Source organism: Culex pipiens, chromosome 3 (genome assembly GCF_016801865.2).
Source record: "Culex pipiens pallens isolate TS chromosome 3, TS_CPP_V2, whole genome shotgun sequence".
Taxonomy (NCBI): domain Eukaryota; kingdom Metazoa; phylum Arthropoda; class Insecta; order Diptera; family Culicidae; genus Culex; species Culex pipiens.
Genome location: NC_068939.1, coordinates 150698204 through 150713936, shown reverse-complemented (window position 1 = coordinate 150713936; position 15733 = coordinate 150698204). Strand labels below are relative to the sequence as shown.

The 15733-nt window shown below is 35.9% G+C and overlaps 1 protein-coding gene across 1 annotated transcript in view; it reads left to right on the top strand.

Moving 5' to 3' along the window:
* LOC120422245 (FMRFamide receptor) overlaps positions 1 to 14914 on the top strand; it is a 125169-nt gene extending 110255 nt beyond the window's left edge. Inside the window, exon 3 of the mRNA XM_039585638.2 lies at positions 12098 to 14914. Within this exon, the coding sequence (XP_039441572.1) occupies positions 12639 to 14051 (1413 nt within the window). The 5' untranslated portion in view covers positions 12098 to 12638 and the 3' untranslated portion in view covers positions 14052 to 14914. The remainder of the gene's footprint in view (positions 1 to 12097) is intronic.
* The last annotated feature ends 819 nt before the right edge of the window (positions 14915 to 15733 follow it).

The window sequence follows — 15733 nt, the reverse complement described above, 5'->3', positions numbered from 1 at the left end:
GAAACAAATTCTTCTTACACAAACCATTTTTAAAAATTTAATTATATAAGTTAAATTTCCATCCAACATGTTCAAGATAAAAAAAGTCAAACAAATCTCAATGTTGATCTTGGCCAGAAGATGTAAATATATTATTTTCAAATGATATTACAAAAAAAAAAACATTAAAAAAGGTTGTCAAAAATAAAATAGCTTCTATTCATTCCATAACAGCGTAAGTTTTGTTGTCCAACATATAAGCAAACAATATTCCTAGTGGTGAATGCATCTGAAATAAATATAACCTGAATTAAATCTTGACATGAAATTTACAGACAAGCTGATTTGATAATATGAACAGTAGATGGAAATAAAAAAAAATCGAATCTCCAATTATTATTTTTTGTATAATTTCAAAACATTGGTGCCAAAAAGGTAGGAAAATGTATACTTCTGCTTGTATTTCGGGAATTCCCGGGAAATTTACAAATTTCCCGGGAAACGGGAAATATTTGTTTCCGGGAATTCCCGGGAATTCCCGGGACGGGAAATTGGACGCTCTAAACAAGTACAATTGATTATAAACTTAAAAAAAAAACATTATAATACGTTTATTTAACTATTTGAAATCAAATTTGCCATTTTGTACATATTGCAAAATTTTGAATTTTGTGCTCAAAATACCGTAATTTTGAAAAAATAAGCAATATATCTATCGATTTCGCTGGTGCAATTATCGAGAAACAGCAAATTTAAGATGTTATATCCGATTTTTAATAAGACCGTTGCAAACATTTTTTGAACTTTATTTCCCTTGACTTTGGCCAAAGTCGAGAGGGAGAGGGGGGGGGGGGGGGGTATTCACATTTTAATGCAATTATTGCTTTTTGTTTCAGACTATAAAAAACTTTTTTGCATTACTGTGCAACGGCATTTAAAAAATAAAATCTAAATATTTTTGGTCGATCCCAGACATGCTAAATATATTTTAAAAGGCAGAAAAATGCATTTCAATTAGTTTTCAGCTGATAAGAATTCTATTCCCAATAAAATTTGAAAGATTGTTGAAAACATTTTTTTTGCCCCCTGAATTATTCGGGCCGATTTTGAAGGGGCCGACAAAAACTTTAAAAAATATTTTCAACGGCCTAAAAAAGAAAAAACTATGTATTTCAGGATAATGGTGGTTTTTGGCTTAGTTTCAAAAGGTTTGTTGATATTTTTTTCGAGATAGAGCCACTTTAAATTTTGTTTCCGACTTATTTTAAGAAAATCCATAAAATACAATGTCAGCCTTTCACAGAATGTGTATTTTGAGATAATGATGGATTTTGCTTTATATGACTATCTATCTCTTGGCCAAGTTTCAGATTGTTTGCTGATGTAGTTTTTAAGATGCAACCATTTTAAAATGTTATTTCCAACCTTTTCTTATTGAGAATCGGAAACTTTGCCCAGAGATACTTGATAGTCGTCATATGAAGCCAAATTCAGCATTATCTTGAAATGCATGTTTTTTAAAATGATAAATTGTAAAGATTCAAAAGATTTTCTAAAATAGGGAAATAATATTTTAAAATGGCTGTATCTCGAGAACTACATCAACAAATCATCTGAAACTTGGCCCAGAGATACTTGACAGTCAAAATCAAAATCCACATTATCACGTAATGCATTTTCTTTGAAATTATGAAAGCTGTAACTTGAAAACGGTACATTTTATCAACAAAAAAATGTAGAGTAGTATTCTCTAACAACTCACACAAAATCGTGATTTGCGTGAAACTTTGTTCTAAGGGGTAACTTTGGTCAGAAATCCGAGGTCCGTTTTTTGAAATTTCGTGACGGAGGGGCGGTACGACCCCTTCCATTTTTGAACATGCGAAAAAAGAGGTGTTTTTCAATAATTTACAGCCTGTAACGGTGATGAGATAGAAATTTGATGCCGAAGGGACTTTTATGTAAAATTAGACGCCCGATTTGATGGCGTACTCAGAATTTCGAAAAAAACGTATTTTTCATTTTTTTTAAACTCTGCCATTTTCCGAAACTCGACTGTAAAAAAATTGGATCATGTCATTTTAAAGGAAATTTAATGTACTTTTCGAATCTACATTGACCCAGAAGGGTCATTTTTTTCATTTAGAACAAAAAAATAATTTTAAAATTTCGTGTTTTTTTCTAACTTTGAAGGGTTATTTTTTAGAGTGTATTAATGTTCTACAAAGTTGTAGAACAGACAATTACAAAAATTTTGATATGTAAACATAAAGAGTTTGCTTGGAAACATCACGAGTTATGGTGATTCTACGTAAACAAGTTTTGAAAAAGTTACTTTTTGTGTTTCTCTTTGTTTCGTCGTCCGTGTCTATCGCGGGTGCCATGATCAACGAAGACTAACATTTTCAAAACTTTTTTTCGTAAAATCGCGATAACTCGAGACGTTTACAAGCAAACCCCTTATGTTTATATATAAAAAAAACACACTTTAAAAAATAACCCTGCAAAGGTAAAAAAACACGAAATTTTAAAATAAAAATTGTGTTATAAATTAAAAAATGACTTTTCTGGGTCAATGTAGATTCTAAAAATTCATTAAATTTCCTCTAAAAGTTTTAAAAACTTTTTTAGTGTTTTTTTTCGATGAAATATACGTTTTTTCGGAATTCTGAGTACGCCATCAAATCGGGCGTCCAATTTTACATAAAAGTCCCTTTGACATCAAATTTCTATCTCATCACCGTTTCAGGCTGCAAATTATTGGAAAACACCTCTTTTTCGCATATTCAAAAATGGAAGGGGTCGTACCACCCCTCCGTCATGAGATATCAAAAAACGGACCTCGGATTCGTGATCAGGGACAAAAGTGATCAGGGACAAATCATATTTTCTGAACCAGTTTTTGCACCATCACACGCTCTGGCTCAGAAGGTGTATTTTTAAGGGACAATCCATAAACCACGTGAACACTTTAGGGGAAACTATCATTGAAAAAAAAGATAAATACACAATTGGATTATTTGTCTACCTATTTTTCCAAAAAGTCCTAATCATTACCAACAACTTTGCCGAAGACACTAAATCGATCAGGAAATCCCTTCTCGAGATACTGAATTTCATACATTTCCATACCTATCTTGTATGACCGGACCCCAAAATTGTATGAATGCTTGTGTGGAAAACCTAATGATGCAAAATTGCTACTTTCGACAATTCAAACAGTCGGCGCCCATGCCAAATTTCGAAGCCCACTTTTTCATGCGTACCACATCGGTCGCAATTCAAATGTCACCGAGGGATTTGAGGAATTGATTGCATTCGCGGTTGAACTTCCAGGCCGGGGTTCCTGGCACAAACATATGGGAATTAGTTGTTATTAATTTATCGATGCCGGACGGGCCGGCAAATCGAAAAACCCTCGTTTATCTTCCGGTAAAGAAATCATATTTGGATTGTGCATGAAATAGAGCTTTTGATCAATATCGCTGAGCCTCAAAACGGGCGAGGGTCTCCGTTTGAATCGATTTGGAAACGTCAAATTTGGCATTTTTATAACCGCTGACACAAGTGGGCATAAAGGTCCCATTTTTTTTTCGGTATGAGAATGTAAGATGTCATGAGGATAGCGGAGCTTTTCTCTCGATTATTATGTAAATTTAGCCTCACAAGATGACGACAATGACCTACATGAAAATAGGCATATGCGTGTGCGTTTGTGTTCAAATATTGAAGCGAGCGGCATTCTGGCGACGGTCCAAAGACGGTTCTGTAGACTAATGGCCGCCACCATCAGAAAGCAAATGTCTGGCAGCGATTTTGTTTGAGCGTTGGCGATGTCCGGAAGCCAAGTGAAAAGGGTCAACATCATCCTATGAGTAAGTCACTAAATTTAGCCTCTCGTTGACGTTTCTTAGAACTTTGTTTTGGGCAGTTCTTGATTGATTGAACTATTCCTATATTATTGGGATGTAAAATGAGAATTTCCAATATGCTGTGTTGAGCACAAAAGTGAGCCAGCATTTCCCAGTCCTTTCGTCTGTTTGACAAATTGAAACCAAATGCCGGTGAACGTTTTCAAAATCGTTGTGTGTATGCCTTTTGAGAATACTGATCATCTGAAACAGGTAAACATGTTGGTTTACATCGTTAACCGCTGACTTGTTGATTCCCGCAAGGAAGCTGCGAGCCTTTGATGTTTGTTGTTGGCGGCAACCTAACGAACCTGACTATCACCGGTGAATTTCTCATGATGGTGATACAAAAATATGTACAAAATATAGCAAAGCAGCTAAAACAAAAAAATAAGTCCTGATTGCGTCAATTACGACTGCAGCCACAATTGTAAATGAGCATTTAAGCTGCCGAAAGCGATGTGTTTATTCTGGAACCGTCATTAAAATCAGTGATCAAATAATTAGGGGGAGAGGGGGTAATATGCACCCCCGGGGCAAAATGCACCCATTGCTTTTCTCGGTATTTGGAAGAATTTTCCGCGGGGAAAATCATAGAAATTGGTAGCTTAACACTGCTAAACCATGCTGGAAAAATTTGAGCATCGTGGTATAAACACAGCTTAAGTTATTTGCAAAACTGTAAAATGTTGTGTTTTCATCTAATTTTCATTGTACTTTCATTATGATTTTTGGACAGTATAAAAAGCATTTATTGTTATTCTAAGTGTTGAGGTATATATTTTTTGCCATAATCTTCATTATTCTGAAGATATATGAGTCCAAAAACATCAAAAAATGCATTTTCAATTAAATTTTCTGCAAAAAGCGTGGTCGGGGCAAAATGCACTGCTGTGAAGCTCCTTTGTAAAAACAGCGGTGTCATCTAGTGGTGACTAGTGAAAACTGCTTTTACCCGGTGCATTTTGCCCCATTGTTGCGGTGCATTTTGCCCCGTTGTTGTAGTGCATTTTGCCCCAATGTTGCGGTGCATATTGCCCCGCATGGTAGTTTGAAATGAATCAAAAATATTTTTAGAAATCTGCTATTTTTAAACAATTTTGAGGTTTTAATGACTTTTTTCACTTGGATGAAGTTGAATAATAGTTATTTATGAACATCTAACGAAATTCTTTTACAGAAATGCTGTTATGGTTGAGAAATCACAGTTTTCCCTTAGGGGGTGCATATTACCCCCTGTCCCCCTACTTGTGTACAGGTATCCTACCACATTGTACATCTGATATTGATATCATTTTAATTGCAAAAGCTGTTTGTAATTGAGTAGTATCTAGCGATGATTATGACACTGACAGGTTGTGCAATCTGTTTACGAAACGAACTGGCCAAAGGCATAATAAAAATGCACCAGAATGATTATGGCTTTGACTAAATATGTTTCACAGAAGAGTGGCTTATTTATAGCACAACATGATGCCATATTTTTCATTTTTTTAAGTCATACTAATTTTTTAAGCGATACTTTTCCTTTTTAAAGTTTTTGTCCCTCGGTTCTGGTCAAGGTTGAAAAGAGGTAATCAAAATGTCAAGCCCAACTTCATACATTTTGAAGCAATAAGAGCCTTATTAACAATTTTTAGAATTATTTTCTTATGGTTTATGTAAGTTTTATGTCTTGTTTTTGATCTGAGGTCCCAAAAATTCAAAATTAAATTAATTATGAAAAGTCTGAAGTACCCTATTTGAAAAAAGAATTCAAAAAATTAACACTATACAAAGTGTATTTAAAAAAAATACAAAAACAGTCGACACTCTGGCTGTCGATCTTCTCGATATCAATATTGCTCCAGCTGTCAATAATTTTTTTAGTCCCTTCAAGAAGATTGCTTTGATTTTTCATTCTATCTTACCCTACTATCTTATCAATTTAAGGTATTGTTTTGATATTACAAAATTGCAGAATTTGTCAATGGTCGAACACCACATTTTGGTATTACAGTATTTAATCAAATTCCTCTGAAACTATGGGAAAATTTTGACCAATTTTGACAAAATAATTAATTTTGCGCTAAAATGATGTCTCAAAGCGAATGCTTTCATTCAAAACCGGAAATTTCAAACTTGATTTTAAACACTTTTGATATACCCCCTACAGAAATGACTTGAAATTGTGGAAAATTTTCTAGGTCAGGATGGCACATTTTGGTATTATTTGAATACTGAAAGGTTTCATCAATTTTCTCTGAAACTATGGGATATTTGTTAAAAAAAAATTTACGAGTTAATTAATTTTGCGCTAAAATGACTTGAAACCCAAAAATGTTAAAGATGATTTTAAAAATTAGTGTGATATGCCCACTAATATTTTTTTCAAAAACGTTGAAATATCTCTAAGTTGGGATAACCAAATACTTTGAAAAACGAGTCAATCGACAGATTATAGAATTTTGGTGAACTTCAATCCAGTTTCATTTTGATAACACTTATTTTTCAATCTTGTTATTTTTCAGAATCTTCAAGAACTTCAAGCACATGCCGTTCATCAATGACAAATGCATTCGATGTGGTGAAGAATATCACTAAGAACAATATGGAATCATCAGGTGAGTAGATTTGGTTGTTGCATATGGATCATTTCCGTTTTTTCACTAACTGCAACTGCTGCACTAAAAATGGTATGTAAATACCAAATTTTGGTATTACTTGTGCAAATAGATGGTAAAATACCATGAAATCATACCAAAATCATGTATGTGGAAGACCACAGGAACACCAAAATCTGATTTTCCAAGGGCGCGGGAATACCTAAAAATAAAACCATGGAAATACCAAGTTTTGGTATTCAAGCAATGTTCAAAAATCCTAAGGACCTCAACTTGGTATTGAAATGGTTTTTTTTTTTTGAGGTATTATTTTACCCTTTGAATAACATGGTTTGATATTGTTGTGCCCTTCCACGTATAAGACTTTGGTATTATTTTATGGTATTTTACGATCTATCACTGGGCAACCAAGGGCACATTTTGGTCCCTGTTATTTACTCAAGTAATATCAAAATGTGGTATACCCCTGCTCAGGTATAGGACTTGCAGTTGAAGTCAGTTCGGGTGTTTTTGGATTCGAAAAAGCTGTAAACAATTGGCCTATTTATTTTCCTAGCTTAGACATATTTATGTGAAGAGCCATAAGTATGACTAGTTCAACCCACCAGGATCAAGAGGAGATTATCTCCAAATGAAGTCAACCCCTAATTGAATATCCCTGCCAGCGTAGCACGTATTTACCTTCGCAGCTTTAAAATCCAAAGAGACCATCGTTCCGGGTATGGTCCGGCCACGGTTACACCCCATCAACAGCATATCTCTCTCCGAGGGCGATTATTTAAATTGTTTCATTAAATATTTCCCCGCAACTTGCCACATGATCCAACTGTTTATCGCCCGGTCCTCTTGGGCTGGGCGGCAAACTGAACTGTAGGGCCAGCTAATTAGGTGGATAATTTATGCTTGAATTTTCGCGTGCCTGCGGGCCTCAAAAGTGGCAGTTTAGAGATAATTTCACGCGGAATTCCAATTACTTTGCGAGAGCCACCACAGTGGAATGGGGTTTGGCACTTTGATAATGGAACGTTCGGTATTATTAAATTGAAACTCGCGGGAACGAGTCGGTGCTATTTGACTAATTTTGTCCGACATCCTACCGCAGATTCCACCGACTAAGAATAACTCTATTTTGGGTTGGCACACCGTCAACTAACAGGTATGCTAGAGAAGGAGGTTAGGACAACAAAGAATGTTCAACATTCTTCTATCCCTTTCACAGCTGATAAGTTGTGTGATGTTTGACAAAGCTTACCACAACAGAGGAAAGTTGGGAAACCAACACCTTTTTGTATGGAAATTTTTCGGTTAAGCGTCATTGTTGTGCAATGTTAGGAATTTTGTCTATTGTGCTTAGAATGGCGCCTTTACGTTAATCACACGATCATTTGGAAGTTAAATTGATATTCAATCTGGTTTATTTATGGCACTAAAAACTTTTATTTTATTCAATTATGATCCAATGACATTCTTCCAAAGCAGGTTTAATATGTAACAAGAAATATTCATGCTTTTGCCGATATTTAAATTAACTTTTCGTTTCACCGTGAATCGATTTCTCAAAATCCATATTCTATAAACTTTTGAAGTATAAACAAAAAAATGATTTCTGAGTATTTTTATTAAATGGCATGTTTTGGAAAAAAAACAGAAATCCAACTTTAAAAATCCGTAAATTTTTGATGTAAAATCAAATTTGCAAACGAAAAGAACTCTACAGAAAGTTTGAAATGGTGAGTCGGATTCGAGATAACGCCACGGTGTATTTTTCCGATAACATTATGATAAAAAATTCGGCAAGTCTTTTATTTGGCACCATGAAAGAAGGGCTCTTTCCCGCCATTTTGCGGGGTCCGGCGAAATATTTCGTAGGGGGGTCTAGAGCATCTTTTTTTTGAAGGTTTTTTTTCTATTTTATATGATTTTTCTTCAGAAAAGTCGATGGAAATCGATGGGTTCATGTTCAAATCCATCAAATTTCTTATGAATGTGCCTCAAGAGACTCTAAATTACATATTTGACCTCGGATAAAAAGTTTCCAACCCAAATTTACCACACAGAAAAAAAAATCATGGTAATATTACATCTGGGAAGGGTTACATCTTCTATGTCAGAAAAAAGGTGTAATTTTACCTCTGGAAATGTGTAATTTTACCACTTTTCTGTTGTAATGTCACTTTTTCAGTCTAAATTGAGGTAAAATTACATCATAAAAGAGGTAATATTCAACCTTATAAAATTACAGCTTCCAAATTTACATTTTTTTTTCTGTGCAGTTTTCTAGCTTTCTTTGAAATAACCCCAAAATTCAAGCTTGAAACCTCAAAACAGCTCAAAACGATCGAATAAAAATCTTTGTTTTGTACAATTTGTCATGAAAATACAGTAGCAATTTGCCGGATACAAATTCGACCATAACACATTGCTAAACTTAGAGTATTTCATTTAAAAGGTATTTATTACCTTAAAGGGTCCCAACATTACTTTTTACTGAACCCATGAACCCATCGATTTCCATCGACTTTTCTGAAGAAAAATCATATAAAATCAAAAAAAAACCTTTAAAAAAAAATGCTCTAGACCCCGACGAGATATTTCGCCGGAACCCGCTAAATGTCGGGAAAGAGCCCTTCTTTCATGGTGCTAAATATCAGACTTGCCGAATTTTTTTTCTTAAGATTGTTCTAGGAAACACACCGAGACGCAACTTTAAATTTGATATTTACAAAAAAAATATGTTTTTCGATTCCTAAAATAGTTTTCATTTTTGTCAATTTTGTCATTTTTGTAATTTTTGTAATTTTTGTAATTTTTGTAATTTTTGTCATTTTTTTTAATTTTTGTAATTTTTGTAATTTTTGTAATTTTTGTAATTTTTGTAATTTTTGTAATTTTTGTAATTTTTGTAATTTTTGTAATTTTTGTAATTTTTGTAATTTTTGTAATTTTTGTCATTTTTGTCATTTTTGTCATTTTTGTCATTTTTGTCATTTTTGTCATTTTTGTCATTTTTGTCATTTTTGTCATTTTTGTCATTTTTGTCATTTTTGTCATTTTTGTCATTTTTGTCATTTTTGTCATTTTTGTCATTTTTGTCATTTTTGTCATTTTTGTCATTTTTGTCATTTTTGTCATTTTTGTCATTTTTGTCATTTTTGTCATTTTTGTCATTTTTGTCATTTTTGTCATTTTTGTCATTTTTTGTCATTTTTGTCATTTTTGTCATTTTTGTCATTTTTGTCATTTTTGTCATTTTTTGTCATTTTTGTCATTTTTGTCATTTTTGTCATTTTTGTCATTTTTGTCATTTTTGTCATTTTTGTCATTTTTGTCATTTTTGTCATTTTTGTCATTTTTGTCATTTTTGTCATTTTTGTCATTTTTGTCATTTTTGTCATTTTTGTCATTTTTGTCATTTTTGTCATTTTTGTCATTTTTGTCATTTTTGTCATTTTTGTCATTTTTGTCATTTTTGTCATTTTTGTCATTTTTGTCATTTTTGTCATTTTTGTCATTTTTGTCATTTTTGTCATTTTTGTCATTTTTGTCATTTTTGTCATTTTTGTCATTTTTGTCATTTTTGTCATTTTTGTCATTTTTGTCATTTTTGTCATTTTTGTCATTTTTGTCATTTTTGTCATTTTTGTCATTTTTGTCATTTTTGTCATTTTTGTCATTTTTGTCATTTTTGTCATTTTTGTCATTTTTGTCATTTTTGTCATTTTTGTCATTTTTGTCATTTTTGTCATTTTTTGTCATTTTTGTCATTTTTGTCATTTTTGTCATTTTTGTCATTTTTGTCATTTTTGTCATTTTTGTCATTTTTGTCATTTTTGTCATTTTTGTCATTTTTGTCATTTTTGTCATTTTTGTCATTTTTGTCATTTTTGTCATTTTTGACATTTTTGTCATGACTTGTCCTATAAATAGTAAATAGTAGGGTCGACAGGAAACATGCATTTGGAATGCTGTTACGTTACATACAACAGCTTTCAATAATTGTTTTGCTTATTTTTTGAAAACTAACTTTTTGTAAATTGCTAAAAATTATGAAAAAAGTATTTTTTTTCTGGTTTGAATAGAGATATTTTTTCTGAAACATAACCTGAATTTAAATTTACCTATGAAAATATTTTTGGTAACAAATTGAATATCTATAAATTTCATAAGAAAACATGATTTACTGCTAGCAAGCCAATTTCAAAACGTGTTACACACAAAACAGGCTTTGTTAGCAAGACTTTTGTTTTCGCTTTCTGGTTTTTCCTCAGACTTTGCCCTATTATGCGCTTGCAGAAAAGTTTTTCCGGTCTGTTCAGGACCAAGTTGTGCGTTGTCGAAAAACTTTGCCACTTGTGCGAAAAACTTCAACCCACGACTTTTATCGTGTTTGTTCCGCCGCTTGTTTTACTTTTCGCATCCAGCTTAGAAGAAGAAGAATGCTGCGAATTGTATTGTGGTTTCATACCAGTTACACCTTCTGACATTGCCAAGTGAGTTTATCATAACGCGGAAAGTATTCCAGACGTTCCGGTACATATTTCAATGCAATTGTAGAATTTATGTTCTGTAAAGAAGTATTGCTTTTTGCAGTTGCATTTTCTTATTTATTGCATCTAGAAATATCAAATCGTCGCCGTCGTGCTAATTTGTCGTACGTGCATTCTGGATCAAACTGAGTTAAGAACGCCTTTTATGTGCAGCTCACAATGCCTCGCCTTTTGACCTTCACAGATCCCCAAAATTTATATTTTAATCCTGAGATATTCAATATAATTTGTCACTTTTCATATGAAAGAAATTTCAATCCTGTTGTGCTAGCTTGACACAGCCTGAAAATTGATGTAAATGCGACAATTGACCAAAGGGATTTCAGGTCAGAACGCGTTTGACACAAGAACGAGCTTGACTACCGTAAACATTTTTAGTTATAACTCGGGAATCCAGGAACCAAATTCAACAAAATGATCAATCACACAAAACGTGTTTGTTATTGTTTACGTTGCGTGCTCTCGTTTTTGTTTATTCAAGGTCAAACATTAAAATGCGTTTTTTTTGGAACGTCAAAAAGCGACGTACGACAAGTTAGCACGACGGCGTTGATATTTTGTTTTGCTGAAAAATAACATCTCTCTTTTGTATCAGAATTGATTAGCATGTCGACAACAGATTTATTCATCGGGGCATTAATTACGCTGGTAAAGTGTGTGGCTTCCAGTAAAACAAGTCGTCGAGTCACTTTCTCTTAACTCAATGGACATTTTTTTCCAAATGAGAAATAGGAAACGAATGACTAAACTCTTTCGTTTGATTTCGTCACACCATGATGATGTTGTTCAAGTTTTGATGTTGGATCAAGTTTTGCAATAAAAAATAAACACAAAAAAAAACGACTGCACTACGATAGCATGCAAGAGACACCCTGAATGAACCACCCTTACCCCAAGGGAAATAATTAGTAGACACGTGTTGCAGTCCTTGCCAGAGCTTCACAATACCTGCCGACTTCAATTCTCAGAAACTCACTAAATCAATACGATCATTTCCGTCGTGAAGAGCATCCTCAACTAATTTTCCCTCTTTTCCTTTCTCCATTTTTCTTTCCAGCGGGCATTTCCCCCCAAGGGGAACAACAACCAACCAGTCGTTCCAGGTGCCATGGTGCATCATCCGTCGTGTAATCCCGTGGAGACACATCCAGACATCGGCAGACCATGGTCCACGTGCAGAATCACGTGCAACAGCAGCAGCAGCAGCAGCGGTCAGTTCGTCGATTGCTCTCCGACGGTGGCACTGTAAGCCGTGGCAAAACTGGCAGACACTGGAAGATAGATGGCCTCGGCACGGCACGGCGGTGGAGGTGCTCTTGAATTCCGGGGCGCATTTCGTCGCACGATTTACGCGAGAGATTAAAAAGATTTATTAGCTGAGTGGGGGAAAGGAGCGGGGAGCAAGTGGGAGTAGTGGGAGTGTTTTCCCACCCCGGAAAGACGTTACGCTTTAAGAATCGACCAAGGGAGCTTTAATGTTAGCTGAGAGGGGGAGGTGGAAATTACATACAGAGAAAACTATTTAGAGGCTATTAGGTTGTTTCCACGTGTGCGTGGGGTTAGGTTAGAAAGCAAAGTTAGGTTAGGTAGGACCAAAAATGAACACGACGGATAACGATTACGATTATAGCATAACCATCGACGGGCGGTACGTCCTGTACGGGGGTGCGGCTACAAACTACTCCAATGGGACGTTCAACGTGACTGATTATTACAATAAGCCCACCTGCTACTACACGCTGGAGCTGAGCAGTGAGACGACGCTGTTCGAGTTCTTGGTCAGTGGTGTCTTGATGAACCTGGTGGCCTTCCTAGGGATTCTCGGTAACATTCTGTCGATGGTGATTCTGTCGAGACCGCAGATGCGTTCCAGCATCAACTACCTGCTGATCGGGTTGGCCCGCTGTGATACCATAGTGATCCTGACTTCGATGCTCCTGTTCGGCATCCCGGCGATCTACCCGTACTCGGGATACCTGTTCTACTACTATTACGTGATACATCCGGTGATTTCGCCGATGGTCTACCCACTGGCGATGACCGCACAAACCGCCAGTGTGTACCTCACGCTGACGGTGACCCTCGAGCGGTACGTGGCCGTGTGCCATCCGCTGCGAGCACGAGCTCTCTGCACGTACGGACGGGCCCGAATCTATGTGATAGCAATCCTTTTCTTTTCCCTCCTCTACAACCTACCACGCTTCTGGGAGGTCACCGTATCTTCCTTCGAACACCCCGACTACGGGGAGGCATTCTGCGTGAGTGCATCACCACTGCGCGGCCACGACCTGTACATAAAAGTGTACATCCACTGGATGTACACCGTGTTCATCTATCTGCTGCCGTTCAGCGCGATCTCGTTCTTCAACTCGATGATCTACGGCCAGGTTCGGAAGGCAAACCGCGAACGGCAGCGACTCTCGCGGTCCGAAAAGCGTGAAATCGGCCTCGCAACCATGCTCATCTGCGTGGTCATTGTGTTTCTGCTCTGCAACCTACCGGCCATGGTCATCAACATCATGGAAGCGGTCTACTCCGAGATCAACGATTATCTAGTCAAAACATCCAACCTGTTGGTCACGATCAACTCATCCGTCAATTTCATCATCTACGTCATCTTCGGCGAAAAGTTCAAGCGGATTTTTTTATTGTTATTTTGTAAGAACCGTCTAGGGCGAGAATCCCCGGATGGGTTTCTCCAGGAGGACTCATCGTTCTCGAACGGAGATGGAAGCAACCGAAATTCCGGTCGCTTTCAGCGGGTTGGCACGACCCGCAGCAGCACCACCAAGATCAGCAACAGCACGCTAGGCAGTATACGAACGACGCGGACCACCATCCGGAGTACGCGGGCGCCCTCGCCCGGCCCGATCGTTTACTATCCGGCGCGGGAAACCATGCCCCGGGTGCAGCCGCAACCGGTGATTCCACGGAGCACGTCCATGTTCCATCCGCCGTGCTGGGACCGCGAGAACGGCAACGGACTCATGATGGCCACTTCCGGTTTCTAGCCCCTGCTCAAGATTTCCTCGCACGAAGACGTAGGAGATCACAAGTTCTAGGCTGATTTAGGTAGCTGTAATTAGGTGACTTTCTCTATTCATAGCTTTAAACGATCATCGATACCTGAGGTTCGATGCGGAATCGGTACCACCAGGGTACAGGACAGAGCGGCGCCGAGCGTTTCAGTTAAGACGATGATAAAATTATCTGAAAATTCCATTCATTTTGTTTACTTCTTTATCTATAATTCCGATAGAAAAATTAATAACAAGAATTCTCATAATATTTTCTGCCAAACGATTTAAAAAAATATTCAGGATTGTTTTTCTTTACTACGAAAGTTGACATTTTTTAATTAGGGAAAGAATTGCCAATAAAATTCAGTTATCAGAATTTCGTATACTATCCAGCAGTTTTTTTTCTTTTTTGACCAAGTCGTCTCCAGCATGGTACTTTGAATTCGATTGATATACTGAATCTTAGAACCCTGATGATGGATATTCATCATAATTTGGATGAGTTACGAACAACATACTGAAAAGTCATACAAACATATTTTCTTCAGATAAGAGCTGATTGGTCTCGAGACCTTCAATCGGCAGACAAAGTTTTTATTTCGCATTCGCATGGATATGGTGATCTTAGCGGGTTGTGGACTGGATCTCGTTATGTATATGTGCTGATTGTTCAGCCCAGGTTGCTTAGTAATTGATTGAAGGGAATTAAAACCAACTCTACTCGAACAGGACAGGCAGCATCTAAAAAAAAGGGTTCATTTGACCTGTAAGTAGAGGGTGACGATTCTCGAGATTTTCAATTTCCCGGGAATCGAGAGAAGAGTTTGGACATTTCCCGGGAATTCCCGGGACCCGGGAGTTTTTTTTTAATATGCCAATAGTGCCAAAAATTCAAAATGAAAAGAAATATTTTTTTTATTTTTTTAATGAGTTCAATTACAAGTAATTCATACTTATTCTATAAAACGTTAATTTAAGTACCATCATTATTTTGAGGGACTTTATAAAACCTTTTGATTTTTTTTTTTTGAATCTGCAAATAAAAAATCATTTCTTGAGCATTTTAAGGCTCGAAATTGTAGTTTAACATATTTACGAATCTTAATTCGCACTAATGATTTTTCAAAATTTGCACAAATTTGTTATTAGATTTTTGTAAAAAATACTAACACAGTTTATACAGCTTATATTTCATTTCCCAGTATCGGGAATTCAGCAATATGATAACAGCGACTCAAAACAACAAATTAAACTTCATTGAAGAAATATTTCAGTTATCAGGAAAACCCAAATATTCAAAAAAAAGATAGATTATGAGGATTGATATTCTCGAGAGATGATATGGAATCGAAGTTAATGGCCTATCTACAATCACTTAGCTTAGAAAATTTCACTTAGCTTAGGAATTTGAATCAATGGAAATGAAGCCGAGCTTCTACAATGGAAAAGTAATCAAATTAGAAACTGACGTATGGTTTGAAAAAATTCAAAATCTACGGTAAGTTGACGTTTCAATATCAAAGGTAAACAAACAACTGCATAGCAACGTATATCAGCCCAGCAAAATTTCTAAGTTGATTGTGGATGACGGCCGTAAGTTGCGTACTTTCCTAAGTAACTACTTTACTTAGATGTTCTAAGCTAAGTGATTGTAGATAGCCCATAACTTGAAA